Source organism: Cupressus sempervirens, chromosome 6 (genome assembly GCF_028749045.1).
Source record: "Cupressus sempervirens isolate cs-2001-9-10 chromosome 6, ASM2874904v1, whole genome shotgun sequence".
In the NCBI taxonomy this organism is placed as follows: domain Eukaryota; kingdom Viridiplantae; phylum Streptophyta; class Pinopsida; order Cupressales; family Cupressaceae; genus Cupressus; species Cupressus sempervirens.
The window spans coordinates 441,155,684-441,172,266 of NC_143123.1; the positions used below are offsets into that span (position 1 = coordinate 441,155,684).

At 34.1% G+C, this 16,583-nt stretch overlaps 1 protein-coding gene across 4 annotated transcripts; it reads left to right on the forward strand.

The window, feature by feature from the left end:
* The first annotated feature begins 252 nt into the window (after positions 1–252).
* Positions 253–7,152, forward strand: LOC149552958 (uncharacterized). Of its 4 annotated transcripts, none has more exons than XR_016352997.1 (10): positions 253–564; positions 2,187–2,597; positions 2,719–3,156; positions 3,372–3,433; positions 3,621–3,701; positions 3,928–4,024; positions 4,202–4,273; positions 4,513–4,623; positions 5,212–6,820; positions 6,959–7,152. XR_016352997.1 is itself a non-coding variant. In XM_089788500.1 (9 exons), the coding sequence occupies exons 2-9, from the start codon at positions 2,187–2,189 to the stop codon at positions 6,361–6,363; spliced, it is 2,424 nt and encodes an 807-aa protein (XP_089644626.1). In that variant the 5' UTR covers positions 253–564; the 3' UTR covers positions 6,364–7,152. The 4 variants fall into 4 exon arrangements, 2 of the variants coding, with proteins under 2 accessions (XP_089644626.1, XP_089644627.1); XR_016352998.1 differs by having other exon boundaries at positions 5,218–6,820; XM_089788500.1 differs by having other exon boundaries at positions 5,212–7,152.
* The last annotated feature ends 9,431 nt before the right edge of the window (positions 7,153–16,583 follow it).

Sequence of the window (16,583 nt, forward strand, 5' to 3'; positions counted from 1 at the left end):
TAATTTCAAGCACTAAATCTACCTCAAATTCCCTACTTCTTTTCGTGTCACTTCAATCATATCAATTGATGGTTTTGGGTGGCCACTTAAAAAGAAATGGCTCGAGGAGCACCCAAAGAAACCTCCAGGAATTATTGTCGCAATACAATAGTTTGAGAACTGCACTATCATAATAATAATAATAATAATTGTCGTAATGATGACAATTGTTTTTGTGGATATAAATTATAGTTTATGATGATGTTACTTTAGGATTTGTTAAAACATAGCCACCTTTAACAATTGGTGGGCTTTCCCATCGGGTTAGCTTTCCTTCTTTAGGATGTGGGACGCATAAAAATCAGTGAAATCCAGAGGAAAGCAGGTGACTCCATTGGAGTTGGTAAGCCGGACTCTCATTTAAGATGTCCTACTACACATCACCTATTGTTGCAATACTCTAATCCCACAGGGCTAAGATTTCTCCTCAAAGTGGGTGTCCTATATTTTTGTAGGGATCCCTAAGCATTTCGGTGATATTCTGATAATTTGTTCTGTTGATTGATCAGATCCTACAGTTTACAGGTATCGTTGGTTTTCCTTTCGCGTATCTTGATTTCCGCAATTCAATCAGCATTGATTACCATTGTGCAAAATATTTCTGTAATCTTACATCCAGATAAAGTTTTCGGATTCATCACTTTGCTTTTTGGGTAGGTGGGTATTGAGTTTGAAACATTTTTGGGAATTTGGGAATGCAATATGCTTATGGGTGGGTATAGAGTTAGAAACAGTGTTGGGAATTTGGGAATGCGGTATGCTTACGTGTTAATGGGATCTTGAGCTAAATTCAGGTTAGGTTTCCCAATGCGACCATGCATTAGCACCCATTAAAATCAGATCAGCTGCATCGAGAACAAAAGAAGCTTCGACCATAGTATGCCCTATCAGGTCTAATGGAATCCAAAATTTATAAATAATAGGCACTTCCCAATGTTGGGGATTCTACTTCTAGAGGTGGCATTGAGCATGTAAGGTGATTGAATTACTCTTAAATAAACATGAAATCATTAATTACATGTGTTTTTTTGGTAACTCTGCACTTTTCTTCACAATTCCTGCGGTTTGTTTTTCATTTGAAGTTTCACTCGTGATGGATAAATTGTTTGAACTTTACACATATTTCCTCTCCTCTGACATGCTTACTCTTAATTAGGTTTTATTGGAATGCGGATGAATTTTATAGGATTTCAATGCCGCTAGATCGTACGCCTTCATAATGTTAAAATGTCGTTATGTCTTTCGTGAGCCTTATCACTGTCTCTTTTAAATGTGATTTCTGGTACCAGATGTTTACTCTCAGAGCATCAACACTATGATTTGCAAGGCTGTGTGATTATCCTCCCAGAGGATCGTCTGGCTATAAGCAACAAGTTTGCGTCCACTGCATTGCAATCTCAAAGCTTGCTTGTCCTCTTTATCTTTTGTTTTCTTCTTTATGCCTAATTATCCTTTTATCATTTTATTTCCCTCCCAAAAACTTTATGTAGAAGGCAGGTTCTTAACTTTGTTGCATGTCGCTATAGGTAAAACTTTTGTTGGAAAACGAAACCCTAGTAGAATGCTTCTCTTTATGCATTTTAGATCAAAAGCCTTTATAACCCCTTCCTTTACACAATTTTGTGACTTCTAACTTCATCGAGACTCATAATTGTAATATGATATCGGAATGTATTGTCATCTGTCTGGAATCGTCAACATCGTTATACTAAAATTTCCAGGGATACTTTTACAGCAAAGACTTGAGAATATCTACTCACGATTCTGAGTTACAATTTTCTTCTCTTTTTCTTCTGAAGTGCTGTAGCTCTATCACCTTTGTTTTCCTTTATTGAGTGATACACTGAGAAATCTTGTTGCCAAACCATTTTGTTCTTTAATTTATATTGCTTAACTGAAAAATACTTGGGACACTCGGTTGTACATCAAATTCAAAATGACAGAAGTTTAATAGGTTACAGGTTGCTAAGTTGTTGAGAGAGAGGTTGATTGAGGTTCGAAACTGGCTCTTCTAATTCTGTTTGATTACATAGCATCTATTTTAAGATCCAGTCATTTCATTTGGTAACAGTTATTCAAAGGCTAAAGCTAGTCATATTCTGCTGTTGATTGTGAATAAATCACTATCTTGAATTTACACTGCCCAGATGGATGGTGAAGTAGACATTTCCTCTGAAAGCATAATTGACAAGGAGGGTGTGAAAAAGGATAAAGGGGAAAATCAGAAGTCCCAGTTTGCGATTGCCAATCATGAAGTTGGTGCTCATTCCAACCATCCGGTCTCCGTGCAAGCTACTGATGCACATGAGTATGAAAAGGAGAACAATGTGACTACAAAAGTGAAAAATCTGCATCAGGATGAGCTTCAAAAATTAATAACTGTAGCAGGAGAGTTTCATTCTGAAGAGTCTAAAATGTGGAAAGAGGAAACTGAAGTGACTACGGCAGTAGATGACAACATGAAACAGAGTCATATAAAGGAGCAGCAATCTGACATATTTCTAGGAGGTGGTTCATCAAAAACAATTCAAGAAAAGATCAATCCAGTGGTTCCTGAGGTATATATACTCGATTAAATGATCTTGTGCGGTTTTTTAATTTAAATTTGTATCTAGTGACATTTCACAACAATGAATGGGATGAAGAGTTATGATTCCAGTCAAATGTCTGCTCCTACAGGTTGATGAGCAGATATCTGCTTCAGGCTCTGCGCTGTTTAAATCAGAGAAGGCCAACAGTAGGGTTGATAGAAAAATTACAGCTTCTTATAAACAAAAGTCGAAAAGCTCCCAGAATTCAAGTTGTTTGCCAAAAGGAGTCCCCGAGGCTACATCAGCAAATAACATGACTACAAATACCAAATGCAAGAAAAATGCTGGAGAAGTAAATCATGCTGAGGGCGTTCAAAAATTGCCTGCTTCAAACAATTCACTTCATAGAACAGGCAACCAAAGATCTGCAAGGACAAATTTCACTGTTCCACAACCATTTGCCTTGGCAACTGACAAGAGAGCTTCTATTGGTGTTCGAACTAGTAATGGTGACATAGCTGGGACTGCAGAAAGGCAGAATAATGCAAATCATAGTACCTCTGCCTCAGTTTTGAAGAAAACACAGGTGAATTAATCTAGAAAATGCTTAGTGGATCTGTCTTGTCAATTTTGCTCAAGTATAAAGGACTGTGAAAGGTTTTATCCACGCTTCCAGGGTGCAGCATTTTGTCTATGAACATTAACATACGTTACTATTAGAATTACTTTTTTTTTGCTTGCCTGCTTCCTTTAAATGTTACATAGCTTACAAAATCATTGGTTTTTCTATGATTTGAGTAGTTGGTGGAAAATACAACTTCACACCCTCTATGCAGCAAGGCCTTTCCCTCAGAAAGCTTGAAGTAAGTCACTTTTCTTGCTTGTCTGATTACTAAAAGTATTCTGGGTTGAATAAAAGCATCCTACAACAAATCTATGATTTATGCTTTCAAGTTTCAAAGATAAAACTGTTTTGAGGGTAGCATAATCAATTAGTGGGAGTTAATATTAGAATATTTTGGCTTCTTGGTGGCAACCATTCCTCTGTAGGTTGGAGGATCAAAATGTTGCCCCTCCCATACAAGCAAATTCAAACTATGATGATGAAGATAACTGTTCTACTGCCTCTTCGTATCCTTTTCTTCTGGGATCTGTATATATATGGATGATGTGATGCTGATTTCTATGTATGAAGCTTTTAGAAATGTTATGCTCTCTACATTTCAATGATTTGCACATAGAGTTGTCTGATATTTTTGAACATAAGATGCCATATAAATTTTTATTTACAGTCTGCTTTCCTCTTCATTTCTATTCCATCATTCTGTGCACCTTTGGTCAACCTTAATTTTTATAGAACTTCATCATCAAAGAAAGCTATTAAAGAGAGACCAAAAAGTGCTGCATCTGGACCTAGCTTGAGATGTGATGAGAGAGCCAAAAAGCGGAAAGATGTAATACTAATTTCTTTGTTTTGTTTTGTTTCATTTTGTCTCGAGGGCTTCTATTCTTGTGTAACTCTCGACACTCTCACCTGGACATTAGTATCATTTATTTTACTTTGACGGAGAAATTCAAAGATTTCTTTGCAGTAATATGGTATTGAAATTATATTTGCTTCATTTTCTCAGTTCTACTCTAAATTAGAGGAAAAGATTCATGCTAAGGAGATGGAAAAAAGCAAATTGCAACTCAAATCAAAGGTGTTTACTGACATACCTCTTATTTAGATGGAATTTGAGATTATTATCATTCTAATTGGATGGAATGTTAGATGACTATCATCCTATTTGGTTAGATATTAACAAACATTTCCTCTCTGTTGCAAATCTTTGCAACAGTGTGACAAATATTTTGGGTTGCTACCTTTAAATTTCAGATCAGCACAATATATTGTTTCTTTAAATTTGGGATTCTTTATGCTTTATTATTTACAATGTAGGAGAAACAAGAAGCTGAGATCAAGCAGCTTAGAAAGAGTATGACATTCAAAGCAACACCCATGCCAGATTTTTACCACGAAGCAGTACTACCAAAGATTGAGCTGAAAAAGGTATATAGCTATTTATGAAGATAGGGTTTGATTCTGGGGTTACATTGAAATACAGCATTGGTGTTTTCTTTAATTGAAACTATTCAGACAATATTTTTCAGTTGAACATAAGAATAATACCCCATCTTCCATTCATGTTTGGTTGCATTAGTGTTTCTCTTGAGAAAGTAATCATGATGTTTGTGGGATATTTCTATTTGGTATTTTTGGTATTCCCTCTCCACTGTATTTCTATTTTAATGGACAATTTTGAATCATGGTTGCATGACACGTTTAATTTAAAGTACAATGTCATTTTGAGGCGTGAGATAGCAGGCTACATGAAGTGTTAATTATGTATTCTCTAGGGATATGTGTGTGGTATTTTTAATCCTATTAAACAACATATTTTTTGTAGGGTGCTCTAAAATCTTATCATGCGAAGTGAGGATTGATCCTCTCTTGAATTTATAGAAGCTACTTCTAGGAATACATGCATTCACAGGACAATGATATATTTGTAGACCCTGTTTTGTAGGATGTTGGAGTTATATTAAGTTTTTAAATCCACATAAAAGCATTGCAATGTATCTGATTAAGCTCTATTAGGCGCAGATACCTCCAACCCGTGCAAAATCACCTAAGCTAGGGCGCCGAAATAGCTGTGTGGGTATAGAGTCTGAAGGCGATTGTGGTCAGTCCTCTACATCAAGTTGTTCTGTCCCTGTGAAGAATATCTCCAATGGGACCATTGCAGATCTTACTGAAGAGATGAATGCAGAGAAAGAATCTGCTAAAGACTATGCTTCTTCAAAGGAGACTTTGAGAGCATCATCCACTAAAGCGCCTTCTACAAAGCATTTTCTTGAACCAAAGCTTGATGACATGTATGTTAGCCCAGAACAGAAGGATCTAAATATCCTGGAAACCAAGTCTGCCAACGAATTAACTGAAAATGTTAATCTCACAACAAGCAGCCTGTCCAATACTTCAACAGATGCAAGTGATGGTGAAAGGATAAATTTACAGGTATCTCAACCAGTTAATGAGAACTCTGAACCTTCAAATGGGCATAATGAGAATGCATGGGGCATGATTAATAGAAATCAACCACAGAAGTCTGATGAAGGAAGCCTGATTGCCAATGGAATTGGTGTTACTAAAAACAGTAAAAAGAAATGTAGCTCAGAACCATTAGCTCAGCATAATGAGATTATTGATAATAAGAAAGTTAAGGAGTTGTATGAAAATTCAATCGATTTGCAGGATTCTCTGGCAGTTAAAGGAAGGGATTGTAATGAAATTTCAAATGGGGATATTGAGGTTGCAGGAATAAAGACATACAAAGCTGAATTAGGGGAGTCAGCTTCTTTGGTTGCGCCTGTTAAAGATAGTACAAGTCACAATGGTAAATTAGCTGATGATGTACAAGGCTTGGATACCTCTAAATCAAAGAGAAATGGAAGCAAAATGTCGGTTGGTCTAAAGGTTCACAGGAAAGAGAAAATCCAATGCAATGGTGCAGTTGTCAATGGAACCAAGTCTAGATCTGTCAGACCTAGCCAGGACAGTTCAGCCCGGGAATCCATAGAAACAAATGTGAAAGGAAACCTGAACTTGCGACAAGAGCGAGGCAAAGCAATGGTTTCCTCCATTCCCAATTCAAAGAAAGAGGCTATTAAATCTGTGTCCTCAAAAAGAACTAGCAAGGGATGTAATAGCATGGCTCAAGTTGTGGGAGATGTACTTGTACGGTCATAAGTGATCAAGACTGCTCCCATGTATCTATTTCTAAATTGTTGGAATGAAGCATTGACTACTAGGTGAAGGGGATCCTTCACCTTGTGTGTTGATAATATTTTAGTGCTGTAATTCCTGACAAACACCTCTATTCATCTGCTTCAGGAAGTAAGCACACGTAGATCATTTCCAAATCAGTTGTGGTGCTTCTACAAAGTGTTTGGTTTCTTGATTGCTGAAGTTTTGCGAATATATGATCAGAAATCTGAAAAAATACCGGGTGCCTAATACCAAATAAAGTGTGGGTTTATGTTTGTGTATCAAATCAAATGCTCATTCAGAGAGCTCAAAACATTTGGATTTGCTTGGTTAATACGGTTGCAGATTTGGTGATGTCAGATTTGCTAGTTATGATGTTTCCTTTCGCCACTCCTACCTGAATGAATTGTACAGATTACGGTGCTTCATTCTGCCGAGAGTAAGTTTTATCATCACTACTTCATCTTCGGTTCACTTTATTTGATTTATTTATTTTAAGCTAGTCTCAATGAGGGTGGATAGCCATTCCTTATGCCATTGATTCTTTTTTTAACTTCTGGATTGCCACTGCATCTAGGGTTTGTGTATGTGAGAGTGATTTTGTGTTCAGACTGGCAGACTTCCTTGAGCTGTGGATTTTGAGAATTGTAAGATTGTCTCATTTTGCTACAATGTATAGAAAATATATGTTCCGAAGAGGTCCACTACATGTAGAGAGATATCATTATATTTATATATGTATACAACATATCCTGGTTATGCGGTATTTAATTTTAGCTGTTATGTTTTGTATTAATGTTTTCATAGTATATTTATTTGTTTGTTTGTCGAAGATTTGAACAATATCATTCAGATTTCAAACTCTGAATTTTGTTATGAAATCATGTGTCCTCTGACAGTTGATTGTTTACTGCTGTGATTTGCTGAAAAATCAATTCTATCTGTAATTCAATGTTTTGAAATAAGGCACTGCCAAGGGAAATAATATTGTATTAGAAAAAATATTTAGTGGAGTCGATTTTGTTGGTGATTCAAATTATTATCCTAAAGGATGTACATGGAAAGTTTAAAGTTGAAGATTCATGTTAGGTTAAATGATCTGTTAGAGCCTTATAAGCAAATAATTTGTGACAGTCTATTAACTGTAGTACTACTTGCATTCTAAATTCAACAAGGTTTCAAATGGTGATACTTTGGATCTTATATTTTAAACAACAATACTTTATAATAACAAACAATGATTATATTCTAAATAGAGTAGAATAAATCTAGTTATCCGTCACTCACTCCTTTTTATGCTAGTCTTGATGATTTTACTGTTAAAGATTTTTTAAAGAAATTTTAATTAAACTATATTTCAAAAAGTTCTTACAATGCTCTGTACAACCTAAAACAAGATGAGAGCCTTAGCGACTATAAATTACAGTAGAAGAACGTATTCATTTGAAAATGTTTTGATCAGTGATTTTTTAAAAGTACTAGTGTCTTCAAACATGGCTGATATGATCAATATATAGGCATGGTTTTAACATAATTTGATTTCATACTTATAGATATTTATTTTTAAATAGCAAATTTTTAAGACATTTTTGAAATCACAAAATCTTTTTATGTTGACCTTAACCATGTACATATTGCTTGTAATGTCTACATTAAATTTGTTAGGCATTAAGATATTTTTTTGACGTATATATTACACTTAAAACATCAATGATATGTTATAGGCATATATAACAAAAGGTCCACTCAGGCTTTGAAGAGATTTAAATTAAGATTAGATTAATGATTTTTTTGTTTTAAATTATTTTTGAAGGAATTATGTTATAGTTGTAGTAATATATTGTTATAAAATTTTTGTACACAAAGAATAACTATCAATTAATGAACACATTTTAAAAGATGGTAAATAGACAATAAAAAAAAAGCTTTTGTTGTTAATGTACACTTGATTTGCTAGTGAAGTTGAATGATTCCAAAATGAACTTTATAAGGGATGAGGTCAAAATAGTGTCCTGGATGAATTTGATGGAAGGACAAATTTGGTGGAATGTATACTCCTCAGTCTTTGGCTCTTAGTCGAGGAGGTCAAATCAAAATATAGATTGGTGTGATTGTAGGCTAGCATTCATTCTTATATTCAAAAACAAAAATGAGAAAGTGCCATTCTTATATTAGTTTACAATCATTACTCTAGAATATTGATCATTTTATTGACACAAGGGCAACACTTTATATAAAGTGAAAATAACATTTGGCCAATCTCCAACATACTTTTGCATATTAGTGGTCACATGAGATCATATATATCCCAATGGTAGAAGTATTGCAAGACACCTACCTAATTTCTTGTCAACCTCTTTTTTTTAACATTTTGATCACATTGTCATCTCCCTAAACTAAGTATTGGAATCAATAGAAGTAAATGAGTCAATAAATTTTAGAGCTACCAATATTATGATTTTTGAAATGAAGTATATGCAAGGAATTGATCTGCATTTCAATCTATTGAGAAATAGAACTTTAGGTACCATATCATTAAGATAGAATTAAGTGATATGACTTCATCAAAATGTTAAAAAGTAAAGTCCACCAAGATAACTGGGGGCGGGGGGGGGTGTGGTAATCATTTATCCAATAGATACAACTTTTATTAACCTTATTAAATCTCAAACATGTGATCAATGTAAACATCAACCATAAAAAGATACACATACACAATAACACTAGATATGTTAACTAGGGAAACCCTTGATCAAAGGGAAAACCCCGGTGGGGATGGTACCCACAAAATGATATACTAATATATAAGTTCCTTGTAAGAGAACATACTCTTTAAGGAGCCAATGCAATACATTCAATACATACCAGTTCCTATTAGGAGACTTTGAATCCTTATGAGGAGATCCCAACCCTGTTAGGAGTTGTGGAAAGCAGAAGGAACCACTATCCAAATAGCTTCAAGGGAAAGGCCATTTAATTCATTGTCCAACTGGCCTCTATATTAGTCCTTTTAGCATAATAGATATTGATCAACTATCCACTAGCAATCTCTACCAAATATATAGTTACTTCGCATATTCACTATTCCTCTGCTACACCAAATACTCCTCATATCTCAATACCATATCCGTAAACTTGCATCACTATAATCCCTTCGATCGCTAACTCACATGTTACTTCACATTTATAGTTCACTTTCTATTTCAAAAGCATCTCATACACACTTCCTCTTTTCATTACAATGTATATAACTTTCCTTTATACCAAGTCCCCAGAATAATTCATTGAGTCGGCCTTGAGGCTTTCCCAATTACAATTACAATAAGACTTCATTAAGATAACACACTACATTACATCTTTTCATAATTACATAATATTGTCAGCTCACAATCTTTACAAAACTTTCACATGTGCAACTTCAGATTTTGTTCACTCACTATCATCATCACCAAGATGTCTTCTACCTCTTTCGAACTGCACTCATCCAGATTCTATCCCTGTTAGGAGATACAATCCGATCACCAAAAACCACTTCTCATGAACTTTATCTGTAAATCGTCTTATGTATATCTCAAATAACTATTGCAGTCTTCGACTTTCTGCATGCACTCTTAGCCATGTCATCAGGACACCCTATTGAAAATGTCCTCAACTTTGCTTGATCCCATCTTCAATACTCGACCCATACGGTCTCAATCACTGTTTGGTACTCTATCAATCTTCTTAGTATGTTGGCATCAATGTCAAACATAGTCGTGAATGCAATCACATAGTCATGCTATCAATCTCTCCAATACTCCAACAATGCTAGAAAACTACCCCATAGTAATATCATTAGCATTCATACTAACAATCTCTCACTTTGCATTGATGGCAACATAGATGAAAAACATATAAGTTCCATGAATACCAAGTACAACTCTATTGTTTTTGCTGCTCTCATCTTTTCAAACTCTCTTCATCAATCAAATTAGAATATCTTAGGAACAACTCTTTATCAGTTGTTGTTCCCCCGTTTATATACTTCCCCCAAAAACTCTCCCCTATTCACAGGAGATACTTCTCTCCCTATTCTCAAGAGATGTTTATCATGCATTATCTATCCCATTGACATAAATAGAAAAGGCATCATTATGTCAATCTAATACTCAATGTCTTCAATTAGGGCTTGTTTGGTTGCTGGAATAGCACAGGAATTGGTATTGAAAATTAGAATACAGATTATATTATCTGTTTGGTTGGCAGAATTGGAATGCAAAATAGGATTACGAATTCCCAAAATAGCCCAAAATGAGCTTTTGTCTAATCCCAAAAATACTTGTAATTGGAATGCCCCTTCCCATTCTCAATCTTACTTAATCATATTTGACAATCTCATCGGGTCCGTGGTAGGCTTTGATATTTTTTTGGGGTTTGGTGAGCTCTGCTATTAACTTTCTCACTAGAAGGTGCTTCCGCATTTTCTATATTCTCTTCGTTGTTCTGATATCATGGCTTTCTTCTCAATAATCAGAAGTGTGGGGTTGGTTCGAGAGTGTTGTTAAATGATGGCTGACTCGATTTAGTAGCTGCAGCCAATATCTCCCCACCTAAACACTCGTGCCCCCCGAATAATAGTCAAAAGGGCAATCCTTCGCTGGGGATTCCTCTACAAATACATGGGATCAATGCATTAAAAATGAATGATTTGGCTCATGTCTGATTGGTCACCTCACACCCATATCTTCTGTTCCTCAAGGATCCACTACCCTAGGGAAACAATGCAAACAAGAGAAATTGCCCAACAACGCATCCCAATTAGACTATAGTGCGGATTGGTATTGCATGCCCACTTCCAACTTGACTTTGATTAGAGGGTATTGTAAATCATTTGTTCGGCTGCCAGTGAAGATCGACTCGAAACTTCCTCAATCCACGAGTGTAAATGAAATTCTACAGCAAGGGTTCAAAATCAAATACCATGTGAACCAAACAAGAATGGGATTGGTCTTTTCCATTCTCATTCCCCATTTCTATTCCTATTCCAAATTTTCATTCTAATTCTCTATTCTTATGCTTGCAACCAAACGAGCCCTTAGCTCAAGTGTCCAGAACCACTATTCAATACCAGCTACTTAGAGTTCTTCGTGACTCTTGTCAATCATAGATACTTCCCCATAGAGGAAGCATCATCATTCACTCTAGATAAACAATAGTGCTAAGTATCACTAGACTAATGCAATCTTTGCATCATCTACTATAAAGTAGGTAGGGGCATAACCCAAGCATACCTCTCAAATACTCAAAATGTATTCTTAGGTCAAATCTTTCTAAATATATCTACAGTCTGCTCTTTTATACTAACATATTCCATTATGATCTCTTTCTCTGCAACTTTCTCTCTCAAAACATGATAATATATATGTGCTTTGTCTTAGAATGTAACACAAGATTCTTAGACATACTCACTGTACTTGTGTTATCAAAATGTATGATAACAGGTTTTGAAAATTCTATCCCAATATCCCTTAGCATCAATTTACAATTGTTTGTTTTTGCTACATGTTCTTCTTCTATTGTCCTCTGTGAAATACAGTCTTCTTTCTTTCTTAGTGAGGAAACCAATCTTTCTCCTAAGAAGAATGCTCCACCACTTGTACTCTTTCTTTCATCCATATTGCATGTCCAGTCTGCATTAGTATATGCACATAGAGTAAAGTGATTTGATGTGGCATATCACCCAAAATTAGGTGTACCCTTCAAATATCTAAAAATTATCTTTATTGCTACATAATGTGTTTCTTTAGGATTGACTTGAAATCTTAGAACAATGCCAACTGCATTAGCTATGTCTGGTCTTATATGAGTCAAATATTTCAAACATCCAATCATGGATCTATACTTCTTCTACTCCACAATAGGTGTCTCCTCTTTGCTAGATAACTTGTGACCAATTACCATAGGTGTACCAACATGCTTACAACTTTCCAAACCAAACCTCTTCAATAAGTATTTCAAATACTTAGTCAAAGAAATGAAAATACCTTCATTGTTTTGCACAATCTACAAAACCAAGAAGAAATTCATCTCACCAATCATGCTCGTCTCAAATTCCTTCTTCATTTCATCAACAAATTTGTCTCTTGCTTCATCATTGCCTCCAAAGATTGTCTTCCACAAATATCAAAATAATCAATAGACCAATTTATTTTAGATATAGATAACTATCTAGTACCTTTAGCAAATCCTATTTTTTCCAAATATTTATCCAACCTCACATACCAAGTTCTAGGTGTTTGCTTTAATCCCTACAATGCTTTATTCAACTTGCAAACCATATCTACTTCTTTTGTTAAAGGAAATCCTTTAGTGTGCTCAATGTATACTTCTTCAAATTCTCTATTTAGAAATGTTAATTTCACATCCATCTGATACACTTTTAATTTCTTGTTTTCTACATAAGCCAAGAACATTCTCATCACTTCAATTCTGGCAATAGGTGCAAATGTCTCCTCATAATCTATACCTTCTTTCTATAAATATCCTTTGAATACCAATCTTTTTTTGTTTATCACAACTTCAACATGTTCATTTATCTTGTTTTTGAAAACCCACTTAATTCCTATAACATTTTTTGTATTTAGGTCTAGGAACCAATTCCCATGTCTCATTCTTCACAATTTGATCTAGTTCTTCCTTCATCGCTAGAATCCAATGATCATCTTTGTAAGCTTCATCAATACTTTTAAGTTCAATTTGAGAAATCAAACACAACTCTTCATGTACCATGTTTCTTTTCATAACACATGTCTTTGCTTCCAATAATATAATCACTAGGGTGATTCTTTGTAAAAATATTATTTGGTGTCACTGTACCAACTCTTACTTCTTCTCTAGGTTTAGATCTTGGTTCCTCTCTCTATTCCACAGCTTCGATTTCATTCTTCAAATCATTGATAATTTCATAAAATAATTTAATACTTTCTTGGTTAGCCTTAGGATTATCTTCTTTATCAGAATCCTAATCAAGTATTATTTCTTGAACTCCAAACTTCTCATCACTTTCACCTTTACACTCTCAACAATAGTCTTAGTTCTCTGATTAAAACATCTATAAGCTTTGTTCTTCAATTAATAACAATAGAACATACCTTCATTGCTTCTTGAATCAAACTTACCAATGTCATCATCCCTCTTGATATAACACTTGCTTCCAAAAATTCTAAATTACTTCATTGATGGTGCATGTCCAAACCATAATTCATAAGGAGTATTGTTTGTACCATTTTCAATCTATATGATGTTCATTGTATACACTATTGTATTAACTTCTTTTCTCCACAATTTTTTTGATACATCATTTTAATACATCATATCTCTTGTTTCTTCTATTATAGACTTGTTTCGTCTCTTAGCTATACCATTTTTCTCAAGTGTTTTAGGGGCTAAAAGATGTCTCTTTATACCATTCGCTTCACAAAAACTATTAAACTCATTCAAAGTAAGCTCTTCACCTCTATTAGATCTTAAACACTTAATCTTTAATCCAAATTCATTTTCAAATCTATTCTTAAACACCTTAAACTTCTCAAATGTTTCATAATTTTCTTTAAGAATTTCTACCCACATCATTCTAGTAAAATCATCAACCAGAATCATGAAGTACCTTTCATCATAGAATCTTCTTTTCCTTCTAGGACCACTCAAATCTATGTGAACAATCTCCAACTTTTCTATTGTAATAAACTTCTTGCTAGGAAAAGAGTTTTTCTTCTATTTATCCATAACACATTCCTTGCATACAATGTTGGTAGGCCTTACAATTTTAGAAAAATCTCTGACAAAAAGGTATTGCTTGCTTTCACAATATTATCAAAATTTATATGACAAAATTTTTTATGCCACAACCAGTTGTTATCAACTTTAGCATCCAAATATGTCATTTATGTAGGATTCAACTAAAAAACATTACCTCTGGATCTTGTGCATGTGCCAATCATCTTGCCATTCTTATCCTTGATGATACATGCCTTTTATGTGACCTATAATTGATATCACTTGTTAACAACCGTCCAACACTTAGAAGATTATATTTCAATCCATCAACAAAATAAACACCATCTATGTTAGTTTTACCATCAAGAGTAATAGATCCTATTCCCTTAATATGACAAGACACATTGTTCCCAACTCTAACAATTCCCCCATCACAATTGTTGAACTCAACAAATTTATTCATATTACCATCCATATGATGTGAACAACCACTATCTATAATCCAACCACCTTTCTTCTCAACTTGTGACACTAAGGATTTTTCTTCTCTGACTTCTTTTTCAAGGACTTTCTTCTTTTGTAGCAACAAATCCTAACTCATCATCACTTTCTCTCAAAACTATTTCATTTAGTTCATCATCATCGTTTGCATACAAATATTTTGTAGGCTTTCTAGACTTGAAATTCTTTTTGTACTTCTTCACTCTTTTTAGACATTTAGAAGCATAATGACCAAACTCATCACAAGTCCAATATTTAAAGATTTTCTTACCATCTGGTTTTCTTCTAAGAAGTAGGGAAACTCCTTCAATCTTTTTATCTTCCCTAGATCTTGATCTACTACTGCTAGCATAATCTTCACTAGTGCTTGCACTCCTAGATAGGGTTGGTTTATTTCATTAATTGTTCCTAGAGAAATATCTCCTAATTTTTTCCTTCATTTAAATACATGTTTGATTTAATTAAAGTTAAAGCATGTTTGATACAATATCTTGCACCATCATGCTCACCCTTTCCATGTCCACTCTTGAAAAAACTCCAAATGTGGTATATTAAGGTGTCAATGATATCTATATAATACACAAAATGGTCTAGCTAATTTAAATTGTGCTGCACATCCATCTAAGCATACAAAATATTTTTCTATTTTTATGCCTTTCTTTTTCAAATATTCAAAAAATGTCTTAAAACAATGCTCCACAAAAAAGTGTGCCATGCTCTTTGTCATCACTAATGTAAAAGTGGTACTCTTTTTATGACTCGTGCTTGATCTATACTTTCCACACCATCCAAATCAATTTGTACATGTCAATAAGACACCTGAACCATAATAGTAAAGTGTTCTATAAAGCAATATTTTGCTTGAAGTTGTTTTTGAGAAACAAAAGAGTAATTCTCTATAAAGTCAACAATAGATTAAAAAAAATTGAGTGGGAAAGTTTCTCTTAGTGTTAAAAATTTTTCTACTTGCCACTTAGCAAAAAATCATGACTTATGTATGGTTGAATCAATTTATGCAAAATTGACATAAATTCTCCAGCAAGTATCTCATCCTCTACATATTCCAACCTTGTTGATTCTTTTCCAACTTTTGTTTCTAACTTTATATACTAATATCTCTTACATTTTACCATCCTCATCATATCAATATCTTCATCTCTCAAAGGAAATTCAGTCAAGTTACCAAATATTTCACAAGTTCCTCTTATGCAATTTATTTCACCTATTACACGATCATCTGGTTTCTCACATAAGATTGATGTTATGAATTGGCTTGATTGTTTATGAAAAGAATTTTGAGAACCACCACTTTCTTCTATCATCTTTCAGAACCCTTGATAGTACATATCAAATTCAACATGATATTGACAACAACATGTTTTAGAAGATTTATTTATCTTCACAAAATAGGGCCTCAATCTTTCAAGCATTGTTTCTCCAATCTTTGTGTCAGGATTTAAATTGCAAAAAGAGAGATACAATTCATGTCGTGTGACATACAACCAATGTTTTGTGTGTTGAATATATTCAGTAGGCCCAATCCTATGCTTGATGATATCTCTTCTATTTGGTGAAGGACGAGTATTATCAATGCAAAATTTAATAACTAAGTTTTTAACCTTTTCCCCAATACTATCAGATTGAGGAGCTCTACACATTAGTGTCCAATTGCCTTCTAATGTACTATCATCCAAATTGTTTCTCCTTTTTAGATAATGTAATATCATCTTCCGACTATACCCGATATGAGATGATAGTGAAGAGATATGTCTTTTTTGGGATATTTTCTTATTTAAAATAGATGCCAGTATCACTCTTCGTGCAATGTATTTATTCGCAGATTAGTTTTTTCCCCAATGGAATGCAACCCTTCCTTAACACTTTCAACAATATATTTTTTGTAGTTTAGAAGTATTCCTCTTTTTTATACTTATATTTATGCACAA

What these genes read in the sequence shown, in the direction of transcription:
- LOC149552958 (XM_089788500.1), top strand. Translation starts at nt 2,187, where the DNA reads ATGGATGGTGAAGTAGACATTTCCTCTGAAAGCATAATTGACAAGGAG. An exon ending in AATTGCAACTCAAATCAAAG is followed by an intron (nt 4,274 to 4,512) that starts GTGTTTACTGAC and finishes TTTACAATGTAG; the next exon opens with GAGAAACAAGAAGCTGAGAT. An exon ending in CAAAGATTGAGCTGAAAAAG is followed by an intron (nt 4,624 to 5,211) that starts GTATATAGCTAT and finishes AAGCTCTATTAG; the next exon opens with GCGCAGATACCTCCAACCCG.